The sequence below is a fragment of the Myxine glutinosa genome, chromosome 5 (assembly GCF_964187855.1).
Source record: "Myxine glutinosa chromosome 5, kmMyxGlut1.1, whole genome shotgun sequence".
NCBI classification, from domain to species: Eukaryota; Metazoa; Chordata; class Myxini; order Myxiniformes; family Myxinidae; genus Myxine; species Myxine glutinosa.
The window spans coordinates 32,335,595-32,360,607 of NC_136265.1; the positions used below are offsets into that span (position 1 = coordinate 32,335,595).

At 42.3% G+C, this 25,013-nt stretch overlaps 1 protein-coding gene across 3 annotated transcripts; it reads right to left on the bottom strand.

Annotated features, from left to right (window-relative positions):
• On the bottom strand, positions 1-24,964 carry LOC137427738 (eukaryotic translation initiation factor 4E-1A-like). 3 transcript variants are annotated; one of them, XM_068117432.2, is made up of 7 exons: positions 24,752-24,964; positions 11,354-11,457; positions 10,608-10,703; positions 3,913-3,976; positions 3,695-3,808; positions 1,261-1,400; positions 1-647 (listed from the first exon to the last, which is right to left on the bottom strand). In XM_068117432.2, the coding sequence occupies exons 1-7, from the start codon at positions 24,764-24,766 to the stop codon at positions 548-550; spliced, it is 633 nt and encodes a 210-aa protein (XP_067973533.2). In that variant the 5' UTR covers positions 24,767-24,964; the 3' UTR covers positions 1-547. The 3 variants fall into 3 exon arrangements, with proteins under 3 accessions (XP_067973533.2, XP_067973535.2, XP_067973537.2); XM_068117434.2 differs by lacking the exon at positions 24,752-24,964 and adding an exon at positions 16,701-16,751; XM_068117436.2 differs by lacking the exon at positions 24,752-24,964 and adding an exon at positions 16,540-16,690.
• Positions 24,965-25,013: the final 49 nt, after the last annotated feature.

Sequence of the window (25,013 nt, forward strand, 5' to 3'; positions counted from 1 at the left end):
TAAAAACTCCTCTTTATTTATTAAAATACATAGTTTATAGGCACATACTTGCAAGCTCCGGTACCTCAACATTTGCCACGACACCACTGCTATACTGTGATGTAAACCATACAATCATTACAGGACAGGGTAATGAGTCTTCAAAATGATCTTTTACAGAATTACCCAGGGATTGCAGGGTCAAATCCTGACCATTTGGAAGGCAAACACAATTGCGTATTCCTAGGCCAGAAACGCTTCGGCAACACCAACCCAGGCCAACGGACAGATGGAAGCCTTTGCATCCAGCAAACCAATATTTGCATCAAGATGCAATAGGCATGTCCTCAATACCTACATCCTTACCCACCTACTCAAAAAAAAAAAAAAAAAGGAGCAAAATCAATGCCAAATATTCTTTAATATTATTATTTTTGACACACCAAGTTGGTTCACCCACGATGCACATTCTACAAAATACAAATAAAGTCCATCACCGTGAAATGAAGTTTTACATTAGGAGCCCAGTGGGCAAAGGCCAAGGCAGACCGAGAACGAGAATAAGGATTCAGATAGAAAAATCTCCACTTTTGGCAGCAGTATCTGCATGGGGCTGGTAGGCCATAACAGACTCTGGATGTAGTCCCAAACGTTCTTTGTAGATTCGCCTGAAAAAACAAACAAATGAAAGATTACAAAGTTCCTTTGACCACACCAACTAGTAATCAGCGAAAATGTGCACAAGTCCCAACTAGAACGGCACTCGTTAGAACGCACACCTCCGCCAGGCTGAACAGTTTACGTTTTGTATCCCACCGATAGGTCAGATCTGGATTCAGACTTGAACCAAAATCAAATCAGCTTGTTCTTGTCACCTCACCAACTTGTCCACCAAGTTTTGTCATAACCTGTCCATAACTTTGACACATCATGCTATATATTGGTTTTGTGCCCCCATCTCCCAATGGTGAAGAATCACTTTAAAAAAAAAAAAAAATTCTCGTATCTGGATCCACATTTTCAACAAAATCGGATCAATGTCACAAACAACCTGTCCATCAAGTTTCATCCAAATCCGTCTACGTTTTGAGATATCCTGCTCACAGACAAATAAACAGACAAAGAGGGGTGAAAATAAATCAAGCACCAAGCTCCTTATGGAAAAATAGAATGGAATTGGCTATATAATAGAATGGAAAAAATGGACCAAAAATGGAATTGGCTTTAAGAGTTCCCTACAAAATATTTCCGAAGTTGCCCGATCCAAGAATAAACACTCACCCGACAGTGAGCACGGCATGCTTCCTGTCTGCGTCGCTTGTCCAGAGCGCGACACGATCTCCTTTGCTCCTGACGCTCAACACAGAACCACAAATATCTCCGCTGCCTTCCTCGAATGCTTCCCCAATCAAACACAGCAGCTGAAGACATGGCAAATCTTTGTCCCCAAATACACAATATATAAAATCAAACTGATTTTAGACAGCAGCAGTTCAAATATAACTTAAAGGGGATTTTTGTATATTTTTTTTTTACAATGATGGTGGCTCAACATGACATGCAAGTTTATATCTATGCCACAATAAGACATCATTGTTCCATTCTTATGGGAAATGCAACTTTTAAACAAGTACACCCACTCCCTATGGGAGCGGCATGAAGTAGGCCTGGATTAACAATGGTGCCTGGGGAGCACAGGCCGGGGGCCCTTATTTAGAGGGAGGCCCTCAAACTTGGCCTTTATTCATCAGTTAATTGTGATGCTGGAAGTACATTATAGCAACTGTAAGCCAGTGATATTTCCTGGAAATACCTTTGAGTTGTTGAATGAAAACTGCATGAAAAGGAGGGAGGGGGAGAGGGCTTTACAGATTCAAGACCCAGGATCCTAGGCTGTCATAATCTGGCTTTGGTAGGAAGGGTCATGGTATCATTATTTTGGGGTATATGGATTGCAGTAGATCTAGGCTCTGGTCCATTAGTCTGTGGTGGACACGATAATTAGCATAAAATTTCTCAAGAACTTCACAGGATTCAACCAGATTTCTTTCAGTTTAGTGTTAAACAGCAATAGTGACTGTTTAAAAAGGCAATCATACGTGTATGCAGTGTGTGTATATACACACACACACACACACACACACACACACACACACACACACACACACACACACACACACACACACACACACACACACACACACACACACACACACACACACACACACACACACACACACACACACACACACACACACACACACACACACACACACACACACACACACAACATTGCCAAAAGTATGCGGACACCCCTTCTAATTTAGTGGAATCGGCTGTTTCAGCCACATCTATTGCCGACAGGTGTATATATAATCAAGCACACAGCCATGCAATCACCATGGACAAACATTGGCAGTAGAATGGGCCATACTGAAGAGCTCAATGCCTTTCAACGTGGCACGGTCATAGGATGCCACTTTTCCAACACGTCAGTTCGTCAAATTTCTGCCCTGCTAGAGCTGCCCCGGTCAACTATACATGCTGTTATTGTGAAGTGGAAACATCAAGGAGCAACATCAGCTCAGCCGCGAAGCGGTAGGCCACACAAGCTCACAGAACGGGGCCGCCGAGTGCTGAAGCACGTAGCACGTGAAAATCGTCTGTCCTCGGTTGCAACACTCACTGCCGAGTTCCAAACTGCATCTGGAAGCAATGTCAGCACAACAACTGTTTGTCGAGAGCTTCATGAAATGGGCTTCCATGGCCGAGCAAATGTGCACAAGCCTAAGATCACCATGCACAATGCCAGGAGTAGGCTGGAGTGGTGTAAAACTCACCGCCATTTGACTCTGGAGCAGTGGAAACTCGTTCTCTGAAGTGATAAATCACGCTTCACCATCTGCTAGTCCGACGGACGAATCTGGGTTTGGCGGATGCCAGGAGAACACGACCTGCCCGAATGCATTGTGCCAACTGTAAAGTTTGGTGCAGGAGGAATTATGGTCTGGGGCTGTTTTTCATGGTTCGGGCTAGGCCCCTTAGTTCCAGTGAAGAGAAATCTTAATGCTACAGCATACAAATGACATTCTAGATGATGGTGTGCTTCCAACTTTGTGGCAAACAGTTTGGGGAAGGCCCTTTCCTGTTTCAGCATGACAATGTTTCTGGTTTCACCATGCACAAAGTGAGGCCCATACAGAAAATGTTTGCCAAGATTGGTGTGGAAGAACTTGACTGGCCTGCACAGAGCCCTGACCTCAACCCCATCGAACACCTTTAGGATGAATTGGAATACCGACTGAGCCAGGCCTAATCGCCCAACATCAGTGCCCGACCTCACCAATTGCTTGTGGCTGAATGGAAGCAAATCTCCACAGCAATGTTCCAGCATCCAGTGTAAAGCCTTCCCAGAAGAGTGGAGGCTGTTATAAGCAGCAAAGGGGGGGGACTAACTCCATATGAATGCCCATGATTTTGGAATGAGATGTCATGTTCGGGTGTCCACATACTTATGGTCATGTAGTGCATATATATATATATATATATATATATATATATATATATATATATATATATATATATATATATATATATATATATATATATATGTGTGTATGTATGTGTGTATGTATGTGTGTATGTATGTGTGTATGTATGTGTGTATGTATGTGTGTATGTATGTATGTGTGTATGTATGTTGTTGAGAGCTCACCGTTTCCAACCAGAAAGTGTCAAGCAAGAGGTGCCGTTGCTGCCGACTCAACATGACCAACCAGCGTCCCCCCATACGGTTCTTTTCGTCCTCCCACATGGGGGAAATGCCATCCTGAATGAGTGCCCATGGTAAAACTATTGAAAACAATACAAATGCAATGATGATAGACTAGTGCAAACATGTGTTTACCACCAAGCTCACTATAATGTCCAAACCTTGAAAACAGAATAGTCTGACCCAGAGAGCAGGCGGCTTGCTGGCTGGATGTGGTTATATAGTCTGCGGAGACAAAACATCAAACATAGTAATTAGAGCTACGGTGCTGCTGAAGCAGTCTCTTGGAAATTATGGTTTGTCATCGGCTTCCCAAAACTCAGCCAGGGCAGGAATTTACAATTTTTTCAGGGTGCTGATGATAACTTGCTGAATATTCCTCGAAAAACGGTGAGATCTTTAACGTCAATCGACGACCAGTACTGGCAGAAAGGTCATCCAGCTCAACGTTCTTCCAATGTGATCAATCAATAAGTCAGTTTTAATACAATGTAAGGTAACATTTCCCTCGTGGTCCCCCTGTGCTGCCTTTGTCTTTCCCTCGTGGTCCCCATGTGCTGTCTTTGTCTTTCCCTCGTCGTCCCCATGTGCTGTCTTTGTCTTTCCCTCGTGGTCCCCATGTGCTGTCTTTGTCTTTCCCTCGTGGTCCCCCTGTGCTGCCTTTGTCTTTCCCTCGTGGTCTCCATGTGCTGTCTTTGTCTTTCCCTCGTGGTCCCCCTGTGCTGCCTTTGTCTTTCCCTCGTGGTCCCCCTGTACTGTCTGTCTTTCCCTCGTGGTCCCCATGTGCTGTCTTTGTCTTTCCCTCGTGGTCCCCATGTGCTGTCTTTGTCTTTCCCTCGTGGTCCCCCTGTGCTGTCTTTGTCTTTCCCTCGTGGTCCCCATGTGCTGTCTTTGTCTTTCCCTCGTGGTCCCCATGTGCTGTCTTTGTCTTTCCCTCGTGGTCCCCATGTGCTGTCTTTGTCTTTCACTCGCGGTCCCCATGTGCTGTCTTTGTCTTTCCCTCGTGGTCCCCCTGTGCTGTCTTTCCCTCGCGGTTGTCAGCTCTTTCACGAGCCTCGATTCAGTATAGAAAAAAAAAAAATTCAGGTGAAAGTCTGGTGTTGGCTTAGCGGTTAGGGTGCCAGCTTGGGATCCTAGGATCCTGGTGTTCGAATCCCGGTCGATCGCTGAATTAACACCAGGGGGGGTTGACTCAGCCTGTCATCCCTCTGAGGTCGGCAAATTGAGTACTAGTTCACTAGTAATTCCCTGTATCGCAAGAGGCGACTAACAAGGTTGGCGGTAGGAAGGGCATCGGGCCATAAATCATCGCTTCAAAAAGGGGACTATGGTGCCCAAAAAAGGCCAACTCCCGCTCTGTGGTGAAAAGTGGCCTCGAAAGGCGGTTCCTTTCAGGTGAAGAAGAAAAGAAAATCAAAAGAGGCGCCTTTCTATCGACATTTAAACATATCCAAGAAGTTCCAATTCAAATACAGTGTTTTGAATGTTAATATGGCATTTATGAGAGTCTGATTTTTGGTTTGACCTCATATTACGCAAGGGCATGCAGATGCCCAATGCTTAATTTTCATTCTAGTGTTCTAGTCAGGTTCACTATGTTTTTTCGTTCAAAATCATGGTAGATTAGCAAACCTATACATTTTTGGAAACGTTATTACATGGAAAATCTGAAAATCAATGTTTACATTTGCCAATTCCGACCAATTCGATTCGACCAATTCGACCAATCGACCAATTCCATTCGACCAATCGCTTCGATCGACCATTCGACCAATCGACCAATTCCATTCGACCAATTCGACCATTCGACCAATCGCTTCGATCGACCATTCGACCAATTCGATCGATTCGATTCATCGAATTCGATTCGATCGACCATTCGACCAATTCGATTTGCCAATCAATTTGACCGACCTTTGCTTGTGTGGAACGGACTGTGAAAACGATGCGGACTATATTGTCGGATACGACACACAGGACAGTGATGACGAACTCTAAATGGCATATTCTGTAATCGTGTATGTTTGATGCCATTGACTGCCTGTGTATATTTTGTCATTGACTGCCTGTGTAGATGTGAAGTTATACTGACTGCATGTGTATATATGATTTTGCTGACTGCCTGTGTATGTTTGGTGATATGAATTATTGTGACACATTTTGATGTTATTAACTGCCTGTACAAAATGATAACATGTATTTGATTATGCAACTTATCGCGAATATAAAGACAGTATTTTGCAATTCAAAACCTTTGATTCGTGTCTTACCATTCCCCATAGCACTAATTTGATACTTTCATTGGATTCCTTGTCCCTGAAAATATAGGTTTAGTATATTTTTAAAAGTTTTTAGGGTAATTAGAGGCAGAAATAGAACAAAATATGTATTTTACAGTGGCCATTTTGAAAATCCAAAATGGCCGCCATACAGGTATCTCTCCAAATGTAAACATTGATTTTTAGTTTCCTTATGCTATAACCTTTCCAAAAATGTATAGGTTTGCTAATCTACCATGATTTTGAACGAAATATAATTTATTGACATAGTGAACCTGACTATTCCTGGTGTCATATAATCGTAAAAATAGTACAGTTTGAAAGCCAATTAGATTTACTTGGTCGCAAAGCTGATAATCGATTTACTTGGAACAAAAGTTTGTGTCCGTTTAACCAAAAAGATTTCTGTTTTAAAAGCCCATCTTTTTGGAATCGAAGATGAAGTGGGAATTGGTGCTTAATGTGGTGGTTCCCACTGTAACATGTTTTTCGATGACAACAGGAACCCTTTTGGACACAGAAGAGCACAAAATCTTTATATAGTAATACTTATTTCTCCAAGCAATAGAAAATACAAAGTTTAAAAAAAAAAAGTACACAAACACCAACAACAACCACACGAGCAACACCAACTAGGTGTTGTAAAATATCATTTTTGCATGTTTCACTTCCTTTTACATCTTCATTGATACTCGCAGATAGACATGCAATGTGTTTGTGAAGTTTGTTTGTGAAGTAATAAAGAAAAGAAAAAAAGAGAAAAAAAAACAAAGCAGAATTTTAAAAACTTATGGGGAAAGTTGATTGGTGCCTTTTCATGACAATGACTGAAAAACGACAGTTTGCAATCGGTGTGTTCAAGACACCAACCATGCATGTCAGAAAGCTCGTCTCCAACAAAGATCGAACAAAAATAAATAAAGACATTTATTTAATGCTGAAGGCTCCAGGCACGGACTATATAGTCCTCATCGAGGCCTGGCCTTAAATACAAGAGAAGAAAAGTGTATGATGAAAAGTGCATGATGTTCGTTTGTAAGAAAGTTTAAAGCTAGCCCAGGGAGCTGTAGTTTGAGCGAGAGAAAGCAAGACCAGAAATCCTGACATGGAGAGTTTAAGATGGTTCCGGGCACCACTTTAACGCTCCCAAGTCAGAACGGTAGTACTACCCTGGGCGGTTGCTGTCTGCAACCTACTACCTAAAAAAAAAAAAAAAAGGAGAATTGCTTTGCAATGCATGTCTCTTACCAAGTTTCTGTTCAATATGTTAAAGCGTTAGGTTTGAAAAGTCTGGAGAACTGGCCCATGTGTAATATGTGATGTTTTCCAAGTTAAAAAAGTGCAAAGCTTCGTGAAAAATTGGTGAAACGCCCCGAAACCCAAAATTGTCCTGGGACTTATTTAACAAAGCCATGTACCAAATTTCAGTTGAATATGTTAAAGGGAAAGGCAGAACATCTGGAAAACGACAGGTGGGATGGACGGATAGCAAACCTATAGTCCCATCTGGGTAGGAGACTAATAAATTTACGCAATCACCACGCAACAGCAATGTTGCGATTGGCATGCTAAAATGAAGAAACTAAAACAAAGAAAATTCCTTGACATTGTTCTCACAATCAAAAAATAAAATAAAAATTTAATAGAACGCCTTATTCCACCCCTTCTTGAGAAAAGTTTTTTTTCAACTCTTGCTTTGCGTTTCCGATATCAATCTATATTAGCTTTGTTCGTGAACTTTGAATAACAGATGCAATGTGAAGCCGATGGGTCAAACAGTCCAGAGCTGAACCTTCTGCCAACCGCACGGTAAATTTGATCGGTCAAGATGGCGTAGAATGGCGTTACTTTTATCCAAGTCCTGCTAAACGGGGGGGGGGTTTTGGGAGGTACACACGAGGCGAATTTTGTTCTAGTGTTCAAATATCGAATTCGATTGAAAAAAAAGTTTTTATGTTGTAGAAAAAAATTTTTTAAAACATTTATTCGGACGTTTGGCGCTGTTGATCCAGTCTTTTATACAACCTTTTTAACACGTGCAATTAGTTATTTTTGCCTGTTGTTTGTGTCCTTTGTGACATCCATAAAAATTAAGTTTCCTGTTTGGAATATTCTTCTTTAACAGCCATAGTTATTCCAACATTCTTGCGGGGTTGGCCAGGGTCGGGGGGGGGAGAAGGGGAGCTTCTCTGAAGATTTGGAATGATCTTCAGTTTTGTTTGACGACCAGACAGACTGAGGAGATTGCTTTACCGCATTGAGATGAGACTACAATTTGCCAAATTCAGACCAAAGTACTTCCATAAACTTCAGGTTTGCATTCCAATTAGTGTTCTACAGTGTTCACATTATACAGACTTGGCATTTAATATGGAATATTTTTTTTTTCTTGACTTGGGTTTACTTTCTTAACTAAGTATATCAATCTGGTGAGTTTCTTTTACACTTTGGTGATTTATTTGTTGAAAGAACCATGTCACTGATTGTCTGTCGCAGCAAGAAGTCAAAAACAGGATTATATCACAGGTGGCGTGGCAAAATGTACGGACAGGTGCATTTGATGATTGGCTTCACAATCGGGTATACAAGGGTTGTTGCATTCTGTATTAGTGGAAAACAACTGCTGCACATCTTCAAAAGTTATTGCCGCTTCCTCTGGAGATGGTCCGTCAACTCGACAATGCTGTTCGTCATGGAGTGGTGGCTTTACGAAATTACGGCATGAAACAGCGTGCTATTGCTCGGCAGTATGGCATAACTCAAGGTCAGGTGTCAAAGATCCTGAAACGAAATGCTCAGAGGGGTGTCCCTACTCCAATACCGAGGCCAGGACGTCCCCGCAGAACGACAAGGAGGGATGATCGCCAGCTGCACCGGTTAGTCCGCAATGGCCGTACCAAGTCAGCTAATCGGCTTAGGGCTGAGTGGCAGCAACTGACAAATGTGCCTGTATCCAGAAAGCTCGTCAACCAATGACTGGTTCAAGCAGGCTATCGTGCCAGGCGTCCCCTGAGAAAGCCACGCCTGACCAGACAACACCACCAGTGCCGATTGCAGTGGGCCAGAGAGCACCGCCAATGGCAGCCAGGACACTGGAATCACGTGATCTTCAGTGACGAGTCTAGATTTCTGGTCTATCGTCAAGATGGCCGTGTCCGAGTGCGCAGACAAGTGCATGGAGCCTACAACAAAGATTGTATAGTGCCAATAGTCCAAGCTGGAGGTGGTGGGGTGACCGTTTGGGCTGCTTTTCACGCAGGGGGCAAGAATGACCTGGTTGTTCTGAATGGAAACCTGAACCAGTTCAAGTACAGGGCCATTCTGGAAGAAACATTGCTTCCATTTGCTCGTGCAGCCTTTCGAGGAAACTTTGTCTTCCAAGATGACAATGCACAGCCTCATCGTGCTCGCATGATCCAACACTTTCTTGCTGACCATGGTGTAGAGCATATAGAGTGGCCTGCCATGTCCCCGGATATGAATCCGATAAAGAACTTGTGGGCAGAATTAACGCCTCAAATCGACCACTTGGACCAGCAGCCGACCTGTGTGCGTGAATTGCAGCAGGCTATTGTCACTGCATGGCAAGTGATTCCTGTCCAAACCTTGGCAAATCTCGTGAACAGCATGCCTCAACGTATACGTGCTCTCCTGAATGCTCGTGGGGGTTACACGAAGTACTGAACTGTAATTTTACTATCCGTAATCCCAGTCGTAATTTAACTTTTGTTTTTGTAAAAAAAAATTTTGGCTAATGTGCAAAATAAAGAGATACTTCTGGAAAACGTACAGAAGTTTAACACAGTACTGTCCATGAATTGAGTTCGATATCAGTTTACATCACTTTTAAGGATCAATTTATTTGTTTCAAAATGTCAAATGTGGTTTTTGTTTCTTTTAAAGGTCACATTAACAAAATCTAGAATAATTTCAACATAATTCCAATGAACTTTTGGTTCTAAGACATCTTGAAAAGTAAGTTCACCCCCACAAAAAAAATATTCCATATTAAATGCCAAGTCTATCATTAAATTGAAATAATTCGTTCCTCGATCATCAACTGGCATCTGTCAAACAGAGAACCAATTGCTGAATCCCGCTTTACGCTACTTGCGTGGGGCAATAACGAAAGGGAACTGTGCTAGACTTGTAGCAAAAAGAATGGATAACAATAATTATTACAAACAGGTAACCGAGAAAATGCCTTGGAAGAAGCCGAGGTCGACCAAACATCAGATGGAGAGATTGAATTTGAAAAATTATTTAGCAGAGTGCAAAAATGTCACATTTCATCCAATGCAACCGAACGGCCCTTGAATTAAATTTAATTTAAAGGAGGCCCTAGTCCTGCAGTGAATCAAATAGACTAGTCAAAGCAAGTCCAAGTCGGAACACACCCGAATAACTATGAATGCAAACTATTTCTGAAACCACATTCTATTTACAATCCATGGATCTTAAAATCGTTCGGAACAGCAAAAAGAAATAAATAAATAAAAATAAATAAATAAATACTTCATCGACTTGATCTGCAGTCAGACGACGACATGAAACAAACCAACAGAAGAAAGACTCACGCCCAGAAATCTTCTACAGTATCAAACTTTGTCACAATGCGGAGGTTGTCCGACCAGACGCGGTTTTTTTCATTCCGAAGGAACCACAAACACCAGCTGGGGAACAACAACAACAAAAAATATATATCTATCTATAATTCCAGTAATCTCTGTCTGTCTGTCTGTACGTTTGTCTGTGACCGCTGTTTCTCGACAACCACGGGTCCGATATACTTTTAACTTGCCAGGTATATTGCTGGGGACCCGAGGATGTGCCTTTTCAAGGTTTCATATTAATCGGACAATTACTTACCGAGCTATGTCCAAAAAACGATTCAACCAATCAGAGAGCAGCGAACGATCGCGTGTGCCGAACGTGGCGGGCACACTCTGCCTCGGATGGCACATTTGAGAGCGTATTCATTTATTTCACGTTTGCAAACTATGTTGGCGTTAAACTATGTTTTACAACTAATAAAAACGAATTTGCGATTCATTCGCTTTCCTGCGCGTTTGTGCACGCGATGGCGATTTCTTTACCAAACTCCGGAAGCCGTTCGCTTTGGACCAAACCATTGCATGTAAATAGAGGGGGGGGATTGTCACCACTCGCAAGCCGTTCGCTTTGGACCAAACCATTTCATGTAAATAGAGGGGGGGGATATAATTTTAGATATAGATATAGTACGGGCATGCCCTAGTATATAATAATTAGGGCAGCGAATGGACCAATCGTTTGAGCGTTAAATTACTTTACACAACCTCACCAGTTCTGAAGAGGGTGCTTGTGGCCAAGGAATGATATTTGACAATCCTTTTTGCATTCAGCATCGTCCTGGTCTGAATCCTTTATCGCTTTAGGATCGGCCATCTGCACGACAGGGTAAGCAAGGAGAAAAAAAAGAAAAAAGAAAAAAGAAAAAAGGAAAAACAAGTCAGGAGACGACGATGGTTCACGAGCGAGCGGTATTCAATGACAAAGGATGGACTATAACCGAAACAGGCCCGGACTGGGGGGTCGGGGGCCCACGTCGCAGGTGTCGGCCCCCGACATGCAGTGTACATGCCTATTTACAAAGGGCCCCAATGCGCTGTGTGCGCAGGCCTTTAAGAGCCAGCTGTACGTAATTGTGTGTGGTGCTCGCCCGGAAATGTCAAAACGAAGGTTACTGACCTTGAAATGATAGAAAATAATGTATAATCAGTTATGAGGTTAGTTAGGGACAATACCGAAAATTCGGTTTGATTCCGACAACTTTGAAAATTTGACCTTTGTGACCTTCAAAGGTCAAAGGTCGAAGGTTCTGAAATTTGTTGGAAAACTTGTATTTGATGTGTGATAATATAAGATCATGTACGACATTTCACCCTATCAGGAAGCAAACAATGTAATAAAACTATCAAAAATCGACTTTTCTAAATTTTGTGACCTTGGGGCAAAAATGAAAATTCGAGCTCTGTGGGGCTAGACACATGACATTGGCCTAACCAAATACCGAAACCCCTGTCAGATTCCATCAACTCCCTCGGAGAAGATGTAGCTTGAACTCGATTACCCCCTAAAAAGAAATCTTTTTCGGGCCCACAATGGGCGCAATACGCCCACTCGAGGCAGGACAACTAGATCATGATATCAACCTCCCACCCAAGTTTCATCAAGATCGGATGATATCGGGTAGTTATGACACACACACACACACACACACACACACACACACACACACACACACACACACACACACACACACACACACACACACACACACAGTATCGGTTGTTCCTAAACTTAAATAATTTAAAGGATTGTTGTAAAATGATGTTAATTTCACAACATCCCATATTCAACTTTATTTAAATTGTAAACCTCAAACATAGTTTCTCCACCTGAAGCAAGAACCTTAACCCGTAAGCAATTGACTAGTTTCCTGACTGCATGGATCATCAGCTGGGCACCGTTCTTCCTCGAGGTTTCAATCCTTTCAGCCCAGGACCTCTCCAAACGGCGGATCCACAACCTCGATCATGGATCCACATCAATAGATGGTACATCAGTAGATCCACAACCTCAGTTGCGTCCAGGCAGTCAGTCAACCCATCAATGCAACATATTCAACTTTACTCGCAATAGGATTTAATGCATTATCATATATTTATAACTTTCCTTACACACTCAATAATATGATATCATTAAATCATGCACATCTTACTTTAAATACATCAATCCACTAACTAGCACGACCACACCACCTACCTCTCGATCAAACTGTATTTCTAATGTTCAAACTGTCACCATTAACGGTTTTTTGCATGCTGCCGTATCCTAGCAACCACCGATTCCCAGCAACATTGATTTGTAGTATATTTAATTATTATATTGTACTGTATTTACATAAAGATCTCATGAATATTATATTGTACTGTACTTGTATTATATTGTACTGTAGTATAATAATATTATATTGTACTGTACTTGTATTATGTTGTACTGTAATACAATAATATTATATTGTACACATCGAATGTTCAAACTGTCTTTTATAACGGTTTTTTGCATGCTGCCGTATCCTAGCAACCACGATTTGTAGTATATTTGTAGTACGTGTGTGCGCGCACGCACACACACACACACACACACACACACACACACACACACACACACACACACACACACACACACACACACACACACACACACACACACACACACACACACACACACACACACACACACACCTGTTTGATAACTCGTGAACCAACAAATGAACAGATGTTGCACAACAGCAAAATAACCTTTACAAAGGTCATTCAGAACATCTTGTGCCCTCCATTGAAATCTGAGCAACTCAGTCTCAATCGTATATGATCTGTCATGTGTTTCCCATGCAAGGGAGTGGGGCGAGCAGGAGTGGGGCGAGCAGGAGTGGGGCGAGCAGGAGTGAGGCGAGCAGGAGTGAGGCGAGCAGGAGTGAGGCGAGCAGGAGTGGGGCGAGCAGGAGTGGGGCGAGCAGGAGTGGGGCGAGCAGGAGTGGGGCGAGCAGGACAGGGATCTAAAAATGATTATGGTCCCAGGTTACTCTGTATAAAATTTCATGTTTTTATCATAAAATGCACACCTGGTTTGACTATCCGCCACACGACAACAGTCATATAAATAATCAACTCTTCAAACTCGGATGTTACCTTGTTAACTACAGCCCGCATCCTCCCAACCACCATCGTTACCACACACACGCCGATTCAAACATCACCTTCCTGTATACATCAGTTAACTCACCACCACAATAAACAAAGCAATTGCATATATGTATGTATATGTATACATATGTGTGCGTGTATGTATGAATGTGTAAATGGGTATGTATGAATTTATATGTGTATATGAATGTGTGTATGAATGTATATGTGTATGTGTGTATGAATGTATACGTCTATGTGTGTGTGAATGTGTGCAAGTGTGTATGAATGTATCTGTATATGTATGTATGTATCTGTGTATGTATGTATGTATCTGTGTATGTATGTATGTATCTGTGTATGTATGTATGTATCTGTGTATGTATGTATGTATGTATCTGTGTATGTATGTATGTATGTATCTGTGTATGTATGTATGTATCTGTGTATGTATGTATGTATCTGTGTATGTATGTATGTATCTGTGTATGTATGTATGTATCTGTGTATGTATGTATGTATGTATCTGTGTATGTATGTATGTATGTATCTGTGTATGTATGTATGTATGTATCTGTGTATGTATGTATGTATGTATCTGTGTATGTATGTATGTATGTATCTGTGTATGTATGTATGTATGTATCTGTGTATGTATGTATGTATGTATCTGTGTATGTATGTATGTATGTATGTATCTGTGTATGTATGTATGTATGTATGTATCTGTGTATGTATGTATGTATGTATGTATCTGTGTATGTATGTATGTATGTATCTGTGTATGTATGTATGTATGTATCTGTGTATGTATGTATGTATGTATCTGTGTATGTATGTATGTATCTGTGTATGTATGTATGTATCTGTGTATGTATGTATCTGTGTATGTATGTATCTGTGTATGTATGTATCTGTGTATGTATGTATCTGTGTATGTATGTATCTGTGTATGTATGTATCTGTGTATGTATGTATCTGTGTATGTATGTATCTGTGTATGTATGTATCTGTGTATGTATGTATCTGTGTATGTATGTATCTGTGTATGTATGTATCTGTATATGTATGTATCTGTGTATGTATGTATCTGTGTATGTATGTATCTGTGTATGTATGTATCTGTGTATGTATGTATCTGTGTATGTATGTATCTGTGCATGTATGTATCTGTGCATGTATGTATCTGTGCATGTATGTATCTGTGCATGTATGTATCTGTGCATGTATGTATCTGTGCATGTATGTATCTGTGCATGTATGTATCTGTGCATGTATGTATCTGTGCATGTATGTATCTGTGCATGTATGTATCTGTGCATGTATGTATCTGTGCATGTATGTATCTGTGCATGTATGTATCTGTGCATGTATGTATCTGTGCATGTATGTATCTGTGCATGTATGTATCTGTGCATGTATGTATCTGTGCATGTATGTATCTGTGCATGTATGTATCTGTGCATGTATGTATCTGTGCATGTATGTATCTGTGCATGTATGTATCTGTGCATGTATGTATCTGTGCATGTATGTATCTGTGCATGTATGTATCTGTGCATGTATGTATCTGTGCATGTATGTATCTGTGCATGTATGTATCTGTGTATGTATGTATCTGTGTATGTATGTATCTGTGTATGTATGTATCTGTGCATGTATGTATCTGTGCATGTATGTATCTGTGTATGTATGTATCTGTGTATGTATGTATCTGTGTATGTATGTATCTGTGTATGTATGTATCTGTGCATGTATCTATCTGTGCATGTATGTATCTGTGCATGTATGTATCTGTGCATGTATGTATCTGTGCATGTATGTATCTGTGCATGTATGTGTCTGTGCATGTATGTATCTGTGCATGTATGTATCTGTGCATGTATGTATCTGTGCATGTATGTATCTGTGTATGTATGTATCTGTGTATGTATGTATCTGTGCATGTATGTATCTGTGCATGTATGTATCTGTGCATGTATGTATCTGTGCATGTATGTATCTGTGCATGTATGTATCTGTGCATGTATGTATCTGTGCATGTATGTATCTGTGTATGTATGTATCTGTGTATGTATGTATCTGTGTATGTATGTATCTGTGTATGTATGTATCTGTGTATGTATGTATTTGTGTATGTATCCGTGTATGTATGCATCTGTGTATGTATGTATTTGTGTATGTATGTATTTGTGTATGTATGTATCCGTGTATGTATGTATCCGTGTATGTATGTATCTGTGTATGTATGTATTTGTGTATGTCTGTATCTGTGCATGTGTGCATATGTTTGCGCATGCATATGTGTTGTGTGCGTGTGTACATCTGAAAACAAGGTTAGTCCGATATCCACCAAAATTGGCATACAGGTAGTTAGCAGCCAGGGTAATAAACCCTTCGCTACCCCCGCTGCGAGAGAAAGGAGGGGGAGAATAGTGAGTGAGGAGGGGGGGGGGGGAATGGAGGATGAGGGAGGGAGGGAGGGGTGAGGGAGGATGGGAGGCGACGGGGGGAGGGAGGAGGAGGGGACGGGGGGTGGGGGGGACGGGGGGAGGGGGGGAGGGAGGAGGAGGGGACGGGGGGAGGGGGGAGGGAGGAGGAGGGGACGGGGGGGAGAGAGGAGGAGGGGACGGGGGGAGGATGAGTGGAGGGGAGCAGGAGGGGTGGAGGGAGGGGAGGAGAGACCACCTGGAAACGCTCCCGAACGGAACAGGTCTTTCTATTTCTAATCCAATTGACATTCCATACCCACTAACCACTTGAAAGGACTCATTCTCACCTAGCTTCCCCTAGAAACCCCATAACCCCGTTACTGCATGCTATCAAGACGCAACATTTACAAGCAAATTGCAAAAAATAACAAAAAAAAAAAGGTTTTTGTAAAACAATAACTCGCGAAGCAGCTGTTTCTGAATACGGTACTTGTACTGCGTACACAACCTCCTTAACTTGACTTGCTCCCAACAAACACCTGTGCAGAGTTGGCGCCGAAATCACAGCAAACAAAAATAAATTAATAAAAGAAACAAAAACAGTGACGTATATGTGTTCAAAAATGACACCGTGCCGTTTGGCGTGTGAAGCCAACGGGACCAATGAGTCGCCAGTGCCATCACCTGTGAGCCTGTTCGTTATTTGCGTCACAGCTCGTAAACAATTCAAGCAATCACCGTAATGGTACGGTCCATCCGCATGCACAAATCACGGTAATGGTACGGTCCATCCGCATGCACAAATCACGGTAATGGTACGGTCCATCCGCATGCACAAAACACGGTAATGGTACGGTCCATCCGCATGCACAAATCACGGTAATGGTACGGTCCATCCGCATGCACAAATCACCGTAATGGTACGGTCCATCCGCATGCACAAATCACCGTAATGGTACGGTCCATCCGCATGCACAAATCACGGTAATGGTACGGTCCATCCGCATGCACAAAACACGGTAATGGTACGGTCCATCCGCATGCACAAATCACGGTAATGGTACGGTCCATCCGCATGCACAAATCACGGTAATGGTACGGTCCATCCGCATGCACAAAACACGGTAATGGTACGGTCCATCCGCACACAAATCACGGTAATGGTACGGTCCATCCGCATGCACAAATCACGGTAATGGTACGGTCCATCCGCATGCACAAATCACGGTAATGGTACGGTCCATCCGCACACAAATCACGGTAATGGTACGGTCCATCCGCATGCACAAATCACGGTAATGGTACGGTCCATCCGCATGCACAAATCACGGTAATGGTACGGTCCGGTCCGCGTAAACAGGGCACGGTAATGGTACGGTCCAGTGTCATCCAATATACACGGCACTGGTACGGTACTTCCTTATGCACATGGTACGGTCCGTCCGCGTGCACGTAGCATGACGATCTCAAGTCACCGTATTGTTCGAATTACCCAAAGAGCGTATGAAATGTCAAAAATGCGGAATTCGAAGTGAAGCTGTGGGGAAGAGCAGGCCGCGAGAGGAGGACATTCGGACCATCACAACCGTGTCACATCGTCATTGCAGAACATGGAACTGCACCTGTTGAAATGTAACGAGTTTAACAGTTTAATGAACACGAACTATTAAAGGATTGTCCTCGTGGTTTAAATACTAAACTTGCGTTTCGTCGGTCTTGTTTAGGTCTTGTTTAGTGTCGGTCTTGTTTGGTGTCGGTCTTGTTTGGTGTCGGTCTTGTTTGGTGTAGGTCTTGTTTGGTGTCGGTCTTGTTTGGTGTAGGTCTTGTTTGGTGTCGGTCTTGTTTGGTGTCGGTCTTGTTTGGTGTCGGTCTTGTTTGGTGTCGGTCTTGTTTGGTGTCGGTCTTGTTTGGTGTCGGTCTTGTTTGGTGTCGGTCTTGTTTGGTGTCGGTCTTGTTTGGTGTCGGTCTTGTTTGGTGTCGGTCTTGTTTGGTGTCGGTCTTGTTTGGTGTCGGTCTTGTTTGGTGTCGGTCTTGTTTGGTGTCGGTCATGTTTGGTGTCGGTCTTGTTTGGTGTCGGTCTTGTTTGGTGTCGGTCTTGTTTGGTGTAGGTCTTGTTTAGGTCTTGTTTGATGTCGGTCTTGTTTGGTGTCGGTCTTGTTTGGTGTAGGTCTTGTTTAGTGTCGGTCTTGTTTAGTGTCGGTCTTGTTTAGTGTAGGTCTTGTTTGGTGCCGGTCTTGTTTGGTGCCGGTCTTGTTTGGTGTCGGTCTTGTTTGGTGTCGGTCTTGTTTGGTGTCGGTCTTGTTTGGTGTAGGTCTTGTTTGGTGTAGGTCTTGTTTAGTGCAGGACTTGTTTAGTGTCGGTCTTGTTTGGTGTCGGTCTTGTTTGGTGCCGGTCTTGTTTGGTGCCGGTCTTGTTTGGTGCCGGTCTTGTTTGGTGCCGGTCTTGTTTGGTGCCGGTCTTGTTTGGTGGAGGTCTTGTTTGGTGGAGGTCTTGTTTGGTGGAGGTCTTGTTTGGTGGAGGTCTTGTTTGGTGTCGGTCTTGTTTGGTGGAGGTCTTGTTTGGTGTCGGTCTTGTTTAGTGTAGGTCTTGTTTAGTGTAGGTCTTGTTTGGTGCCGGTCTTGTTTGGTGTCGGTCTTGTTTAGTGTAGGTCTTGTTTGGTGTCGGTCTTGTTTGGTGTCGGTCTTGTTTGGTGTCGGTCTTGTTTGGTGTCGGTCTTGTTTGGTGTCGGTCTTGTTTAGTGTAGGTCTTGTTTGGTGTCGGTCTTGTTTGGTGTCGGTCTTGTTTAGTGTAGGTCTTGTTTGGTGTAGGTCTTGTTTGGTGCCGGTCTTGTTTGGTGTCGGTCTTGTTTAGTGTCGGTCTTGTTTGGTGTCGGTCTTGTTTGGTGGAGGTCTTGTTTGGTGCCGGTCTTGTTTGGTGTCGGTCTTGTTTGGTGCCGGTCTTGTTTGGTGCCGGTCTTGTTTGGTGTCGGTCTTGTTTGGTGTCGGTCTTGTTTGGTGCCGGTCTTGTTTGGTGCCGGTCTTGTTTGGTGGAGGTCTTGTTTAGTGGAGGTCTTGTTTAGCGTAGGTCTTGTTTGGCGTAGGTCTTGTTTGGCGTCGGTCTTGTTTGGCGTCGGTCTTGTTTAGTGTAGGTCTTGTTTAGTGTAGGTCTTGTTTAGTGTAGGTCTTGTTTAGGTCTTGTTTAGTGTAGGTCTTGTTTGATGTCGGTCTTGTTTGGTGTCGGTCTTGTTTGGTGTCGGTCTTGTTTGGTGTCAGTCTTGTTTGGTGCCGGTCTTGTTTGGTGTCGGTCTTGTTTGGTGTCGGTCTTGTTTGGTGTCGGTCTTGTTTGGTGTCGGTCTTGTTTGGTGTAGGTCTTGTTTGGTGTAGGTCTTGTTTAGTGTCGGTCTTGTTTTATGTAGATCTTGTTTAGTGTAGGTCTTGTTTAGTGTAGGTCTTGTTTAGTGTAGATCTTGTTTAGTGTAAGTCTTGTTTAGTGTAGGTCTTGTTTAGTGTAGATCTTGTTTAGTGTAAGTCTTGTTTAGTGTAGATCTTGTTTAGTGTCGGTCTTGTTTAGTGTCGGTCTTGTTTTATGTAGATCTTGTTTAGTGTAGGTCTTGTTTCGTGTCGGTCTTGTTTAGTGTAGGTCTTGTTTGGTGTCGGTCTTGTTTGGTGTCGGTCTTGTTTGGTGTAGGTCTTGTTTGGTGTCGGTCTTGTTTGGTGTAGGTCTTGTTTGGTGTCGGTCTTGTTTGGTGTCGGTCTTGTTTGGTGTCGGTCTTGTTTGGTGTCGGTCTTGTTTGGTGTCGGTCTTGTTTGGTGTCGGTCTTGTTTGGTGTCGGTCTTGTTTGGTGTCGGTCTTGTTTGGTGTCGGTCTTGTTTGGTGTCGGTCTTGTTTGGTGTCGGTCTTGTTTGGTGTCGGTCTTGTTTGGTGTCGGTCTTGTTTGGTGTCGGTCTTGTTTGGTGTCGGTCTTGTTTGGTGTCGGTCTTGTTTGGTGTCGGTCTTGTTTGGTGTCGGTCTTGTTTGGTGTCGGTCTTGTTTGGTGTCGGTCTTGTTTGGTGTCGGTCTTGTTTGGTGTAGGTCTTGTTTAGGTCTTGTTTGATGTCGGTCTTGTTTGGTGTCGGTCTTGTTTAGTGTAGGTCTTGTTTGGTGCCGGTCTTGTTTGGTGTCGGTCTTGTTTGGTGTCGGTCTTGTTTGGTGTCGGTCTTGTTTGGTGTCGGTCTTGTTTGGTGTCGGTCTTGTTTGGTGTCGGTCTTTTTTGGTGTCGGTCTTGTTTAGTGTAGGTCTTGTTTAGTGTCGGTCTTGTTTGGTGGAGGTCTTGTTTAGTGTAGGTCTTGTTTGGTGTCGGTCTTGTTTGGTGCCGGTCTTGTTTGGTGGAGGTCTTGTTTGGTGGAGGTCTTGTTTAGTGGAGGTCTTGTTTAGCGTAGGTCTTGTTTGGCGTAGGTCTTGTTTGGCGTCGGTCTTGTTTGGCGTCGGTCTTGTTTAGCGTAGGTCTTGTTTAGTGTAGGTCTTGTTTAGGTCTTGTTTAGTGTAGGTCTTGTTTAGTGTAGGTCTTGTTTAGGTCTTGTTTAGTGTAGGTCTTGTTTGATGTCGGTCTTGTTTGGTGTCGGTCTTGTTTGGTGTCGGTCTTGTTTAGTGTAGGTCTTGTTTAGTGTCGGTCTTGTTTAGTGTAGGTCTTGTTTAGTGTCGGTCTTGTTTGGTGTCGGTCTTGTTTGGTGTCGGTCTTGTTTGGTGTCGGTCTTGTTTGGTGCCGGTCTTGTTTGGTTTCGGTCTTGTTTGGTGTCGGTCTTGTTTGGTGTCGGTCTTGTTTGGTGTCGGTCTTGTTTGGTGTAGGTCTTGTTTGGTGTCGGTCTTGTTTAGTGTAGGTCTTGTTTGGTGTAGGTCTTGTTTAGTGTCGGTCTTGTTTTATGTAGATCTTGTTTAGTGTAGGTCTTGTTTAGTGTAGGTCTTGTTTAGTGTAGATCTTGTTTAGTGTAGGTCTTGTTTAGTGTAGATCTTGTTTAGTGTAAGTCTTGTTTAGTGTAGATCTTGTTTAGTGTCGGTCTTGTTTAGTGTCGGTCTTGTTTTATGTAAATCTTGTTTAGTGTAGGTCTTGTTTCGTGTCGGTCTTGTTTAGTGTAGATCTTGTTTAGTGTAGGTCTTGTTTAGTGTCGGTCTTGTTTTATGTAGATCTTGTTTAGTGTAGATCTTGTTTAGTGTAAGTCTTGTTTAGTGTAGATCTTGTTTAGTGTAGATCTTGTTTAGTGTCGGTCTTGTTTTATGTAGATCTTGTTTAGTGTAGATCTTGTTTAGTGTAGATCTTGTTTAGTGTAGGTCTTGTTTAGTGTAGATCTTGTTTGGTGCCGGTCTTGTTTGGTGCCGGTCTTGTTTGGTGCCGGTCTTGTTTGGTGCCGGTCTTGTTTGGTGTCGGTCTTGTTTGGTGTCGGTCTTGTTTGGTGTCGGTCTTGTTTGGTGTCGGTCTTGTTTGGTGTCGGTCTTGTTTAGTGTCGGTCTTGTTTTATGTAGATCTTGTTTAGTGTAGATCTTGTTTAGTGTAAGTCTTGTTTAGTGTAGATCTTGTTTAGTGTAGGTCTTGTTTAGTGTCGGTCTTGTTTTATGTAGATCTTGTTTAGTGTAGATCTTGTTTAGTGTAAGTCTTGTTTAGTGTAGATCTTGTTTAGTGTCGGTCTTGTTTTATGTAGATCTTGTTTAGTGTAGATCTTGTTTAGTGTCGGTCTTGTTTAGTGTAGGTCTTGTTTAGTGTAGATCTTGTTTGGTGCCGGTCTTGTTTGGTGCCGGTCTTGTTTGGTGCCGGTCTTGTTTGGTGCCGGTCTTGTTTGGTGTCGGTCTTGTTTGGTGTCGGTCTTGTTTGGTGTCGGTCTTGTTTGGTGTCGGTCTTGTTTGGTGTCGGTCTTGTTTGGTGTAGGTCTTGTTTGGTGTAGGTCTTGTTTAGTGCAGGACTTGTTTGGTGTCGGTCTTGTTTGGTGTCGGTCTTGTTTGGTGTAGGTCTTGTTTGGTGTCGGTCTTGTTTGGTGCCGGTCTTGTTTGGTGCCGGTCTTGTTTGGTGCCGGTCTTGTTTGGTGCCGGTCTTGTTTGGTGCCGGTCTTGTTTGGTGCCGGTCTTGTTTGGTGCCGGTCTTGTTTGGTGCCGGTCTTGTTTGGTGCCGGTCTTGTTTGGTGCCGGTCTTGTTTGGTGCCGGTCTTGTTTGGTGGAGGTCTTGTTTGGTGGAGGTCTTGTTTGGTGGAGGTCTTGTTTGGTGGAGGTCTTGTTTGGTGGAGGTCTTGTTTGGTGTCGGTCTTGTTTGGTGTCGGTCTTGTTTAGTGTAGGTCTTGTTTAGTGTAGATCTTGTTTAGTGTCGGTCTTGTTTAGTGTCGGTCTTGTTTTATGTAAATCTTGTTTAGTGTAGGTCTTGTTTCGTGTCGGTCTTGTTTAGTGTAGATCTTGTTTAGTGTAGGTCTTGTTTAGTGTCGGTCTTGTTTTATGTAGATCTTGTTTAGTGTAGATCTTGTTTAGTGTAAGTCTTGTTTAGTGTAGATCTTGTTTAGTGTAGATCTTGTTTAGTGTCGGTCTTGTTTTATGTAGATCTTGTTTAGTGTAGATCTTGTTTAGTGTAGATCTTGTTTAGTGTAGATCTTGTTTAGTGTAGATCTTGTTTAGTGTAGATCTTGTTTAGTGTAGATCTTGTTTAGTGGAGGTCTTGTTTCGTGTCGGTCTTGTTTAGTGTCGGTCTTGTTTCGTGTCGGTCTTGTTTAGTGTAGGTCTTGTTTAGTGTAGGTGTTTAGTTAGTTATTGGTAAAAGTGGGGTTTACGGTAAAATTAGGGTTTAGAGTTTGTTAAAAGTGGGGGTTTATTGTAAAAGTAGGGTTTAGAATTCATGGTAAAAGTGAGAGTTATTGTAAAAATGGGGATTTATGGTAAAAGTGAGGTTTATTGTAAAAGTAGGGTTTCGAGCTTATGGTAAAAGTGGGAGATTATGGTAAAATTAATCAGAATCTAATGTAAAATATACCCGATTAGTTTTTATTAAAATGAAAAAGGTTTGACTTAATGTAACACTTCGTATAAACGTCACAAATCGACGATCAAACTGTTTATACTGACATTACAATGTTGACATGACTGTGTAAAATACCTGCATCAAATACCTGCATTGCCATGATTACGTGAACGTGAGCGACGTCACTTCCTGAAGATCGAGCGCATTCTCAGGAAATGAATCGTTTCCATAAATAGATCTGAATAATCCGATTGTCCTCCAGGGGTTTAATTATAAACTGTAATCACAATCTTTGTTTGTCTTCTAGGTTTCATTTGGTTATCTTTGTGTCTCTTTTTCACTTTTCTCGTCTCCTTTTCACTTTATAAGACAAGGAAAAGCGAGGGAACTTGGAGGCGGCCATTTGGACTATCACACCTGTGGCACAAAAGTTCAAGTGATCATCATCAACATAATCGTCGTCATCATCATCATCATCCCCATCGTCATCATCACCATTGTCGGTGTCATTGTCATCGTCATTGTCATTGTTATCATCATCATTGTCATCGTCAGCATCATCACTATTGTCGGTATCATCATCATCATCATCACCATCGTCATTGTCGGTGTCATTGTCATCATTGTCATCGTAATCATCATCACTATTGTCGGTGTCATTGTCATCATCACCATCGTCATTGCCGGTGTCATTATCATCATCACCATCATCATCACCATCATCAACCCCATCGTCATCATCATTGACATCACCATTGTCGGTGTCATCACCATTGTCATCATAATCATCACCATAAGCAGCATACACATCACCATAATCATCATTATAATCATTACCATAATCATCATACGCATCATCATTATAATCATAATCATTATAATCATCACCATAATCATAATCATCACCATCATAATCATCACCACAATCATCATACTCATCGACATAATCATAATCACCATAATCATCTTTATAATCAGCATACTCATCACCATAAGCGTCATACTCGTCACCATAATCATTATCATTATAAGCATCAGCATAATCATCACAATCATATGCATCACCATAATCATACTCAAAACCATAATCATCATCATAATCATCACCACAATCATCATACTCATCACCATAATCATCACCATCACCATAATAATCATACTCATCACCATAATCATAATCGGCATAATCATCACCATAATCATCATACTCATCACCAGAATCATCTTTATAATCGCCATAATCAGCATAATCATCACCATAAGCGTCATACACGTCACCATAATCATTATCATTATAATCATCAGCATAATCATCACCATAATCATCATACTTCTCATCATAATCACCATCTTTATCATCAGCATAATCATCACCACAATCATCATACTCATCACCATAATCATCTTTATAATCACCATAAGCAGCATACACATCACCATCATTATAATAATCACCATAATCATCATACTCATCATAATCATTATAATCACTATAATCATAATCATCACTATAATCATAATCATCCTATTCAGTCCACTGAAGGACGAAAGGTCTCCCTCAATTCTCAACCCACGTTGGCACAGTTTTGTCATTTCCCGCCACACGAACTCACCTCCTCGTGTGACATCGTAGGATCTATAACGTCCACCAAGGACCCAATGCTGTCAGACCGCCGGGTCCGTCAGCTCAACCAAACGCGCATCCAGATACATTGATGCCTCGCCTGCCGCGTGAAACACCTGGAGTATGGCAGGTCATACCTGGGTCGGGATTCGAACCCACGCCAGACAGCTCAGAGACGAGTGTGCCGACATCTGTCCTGCCAACCCAGTGCTCATATCATATAATATAATTATATTGTCATTGCTGTGACG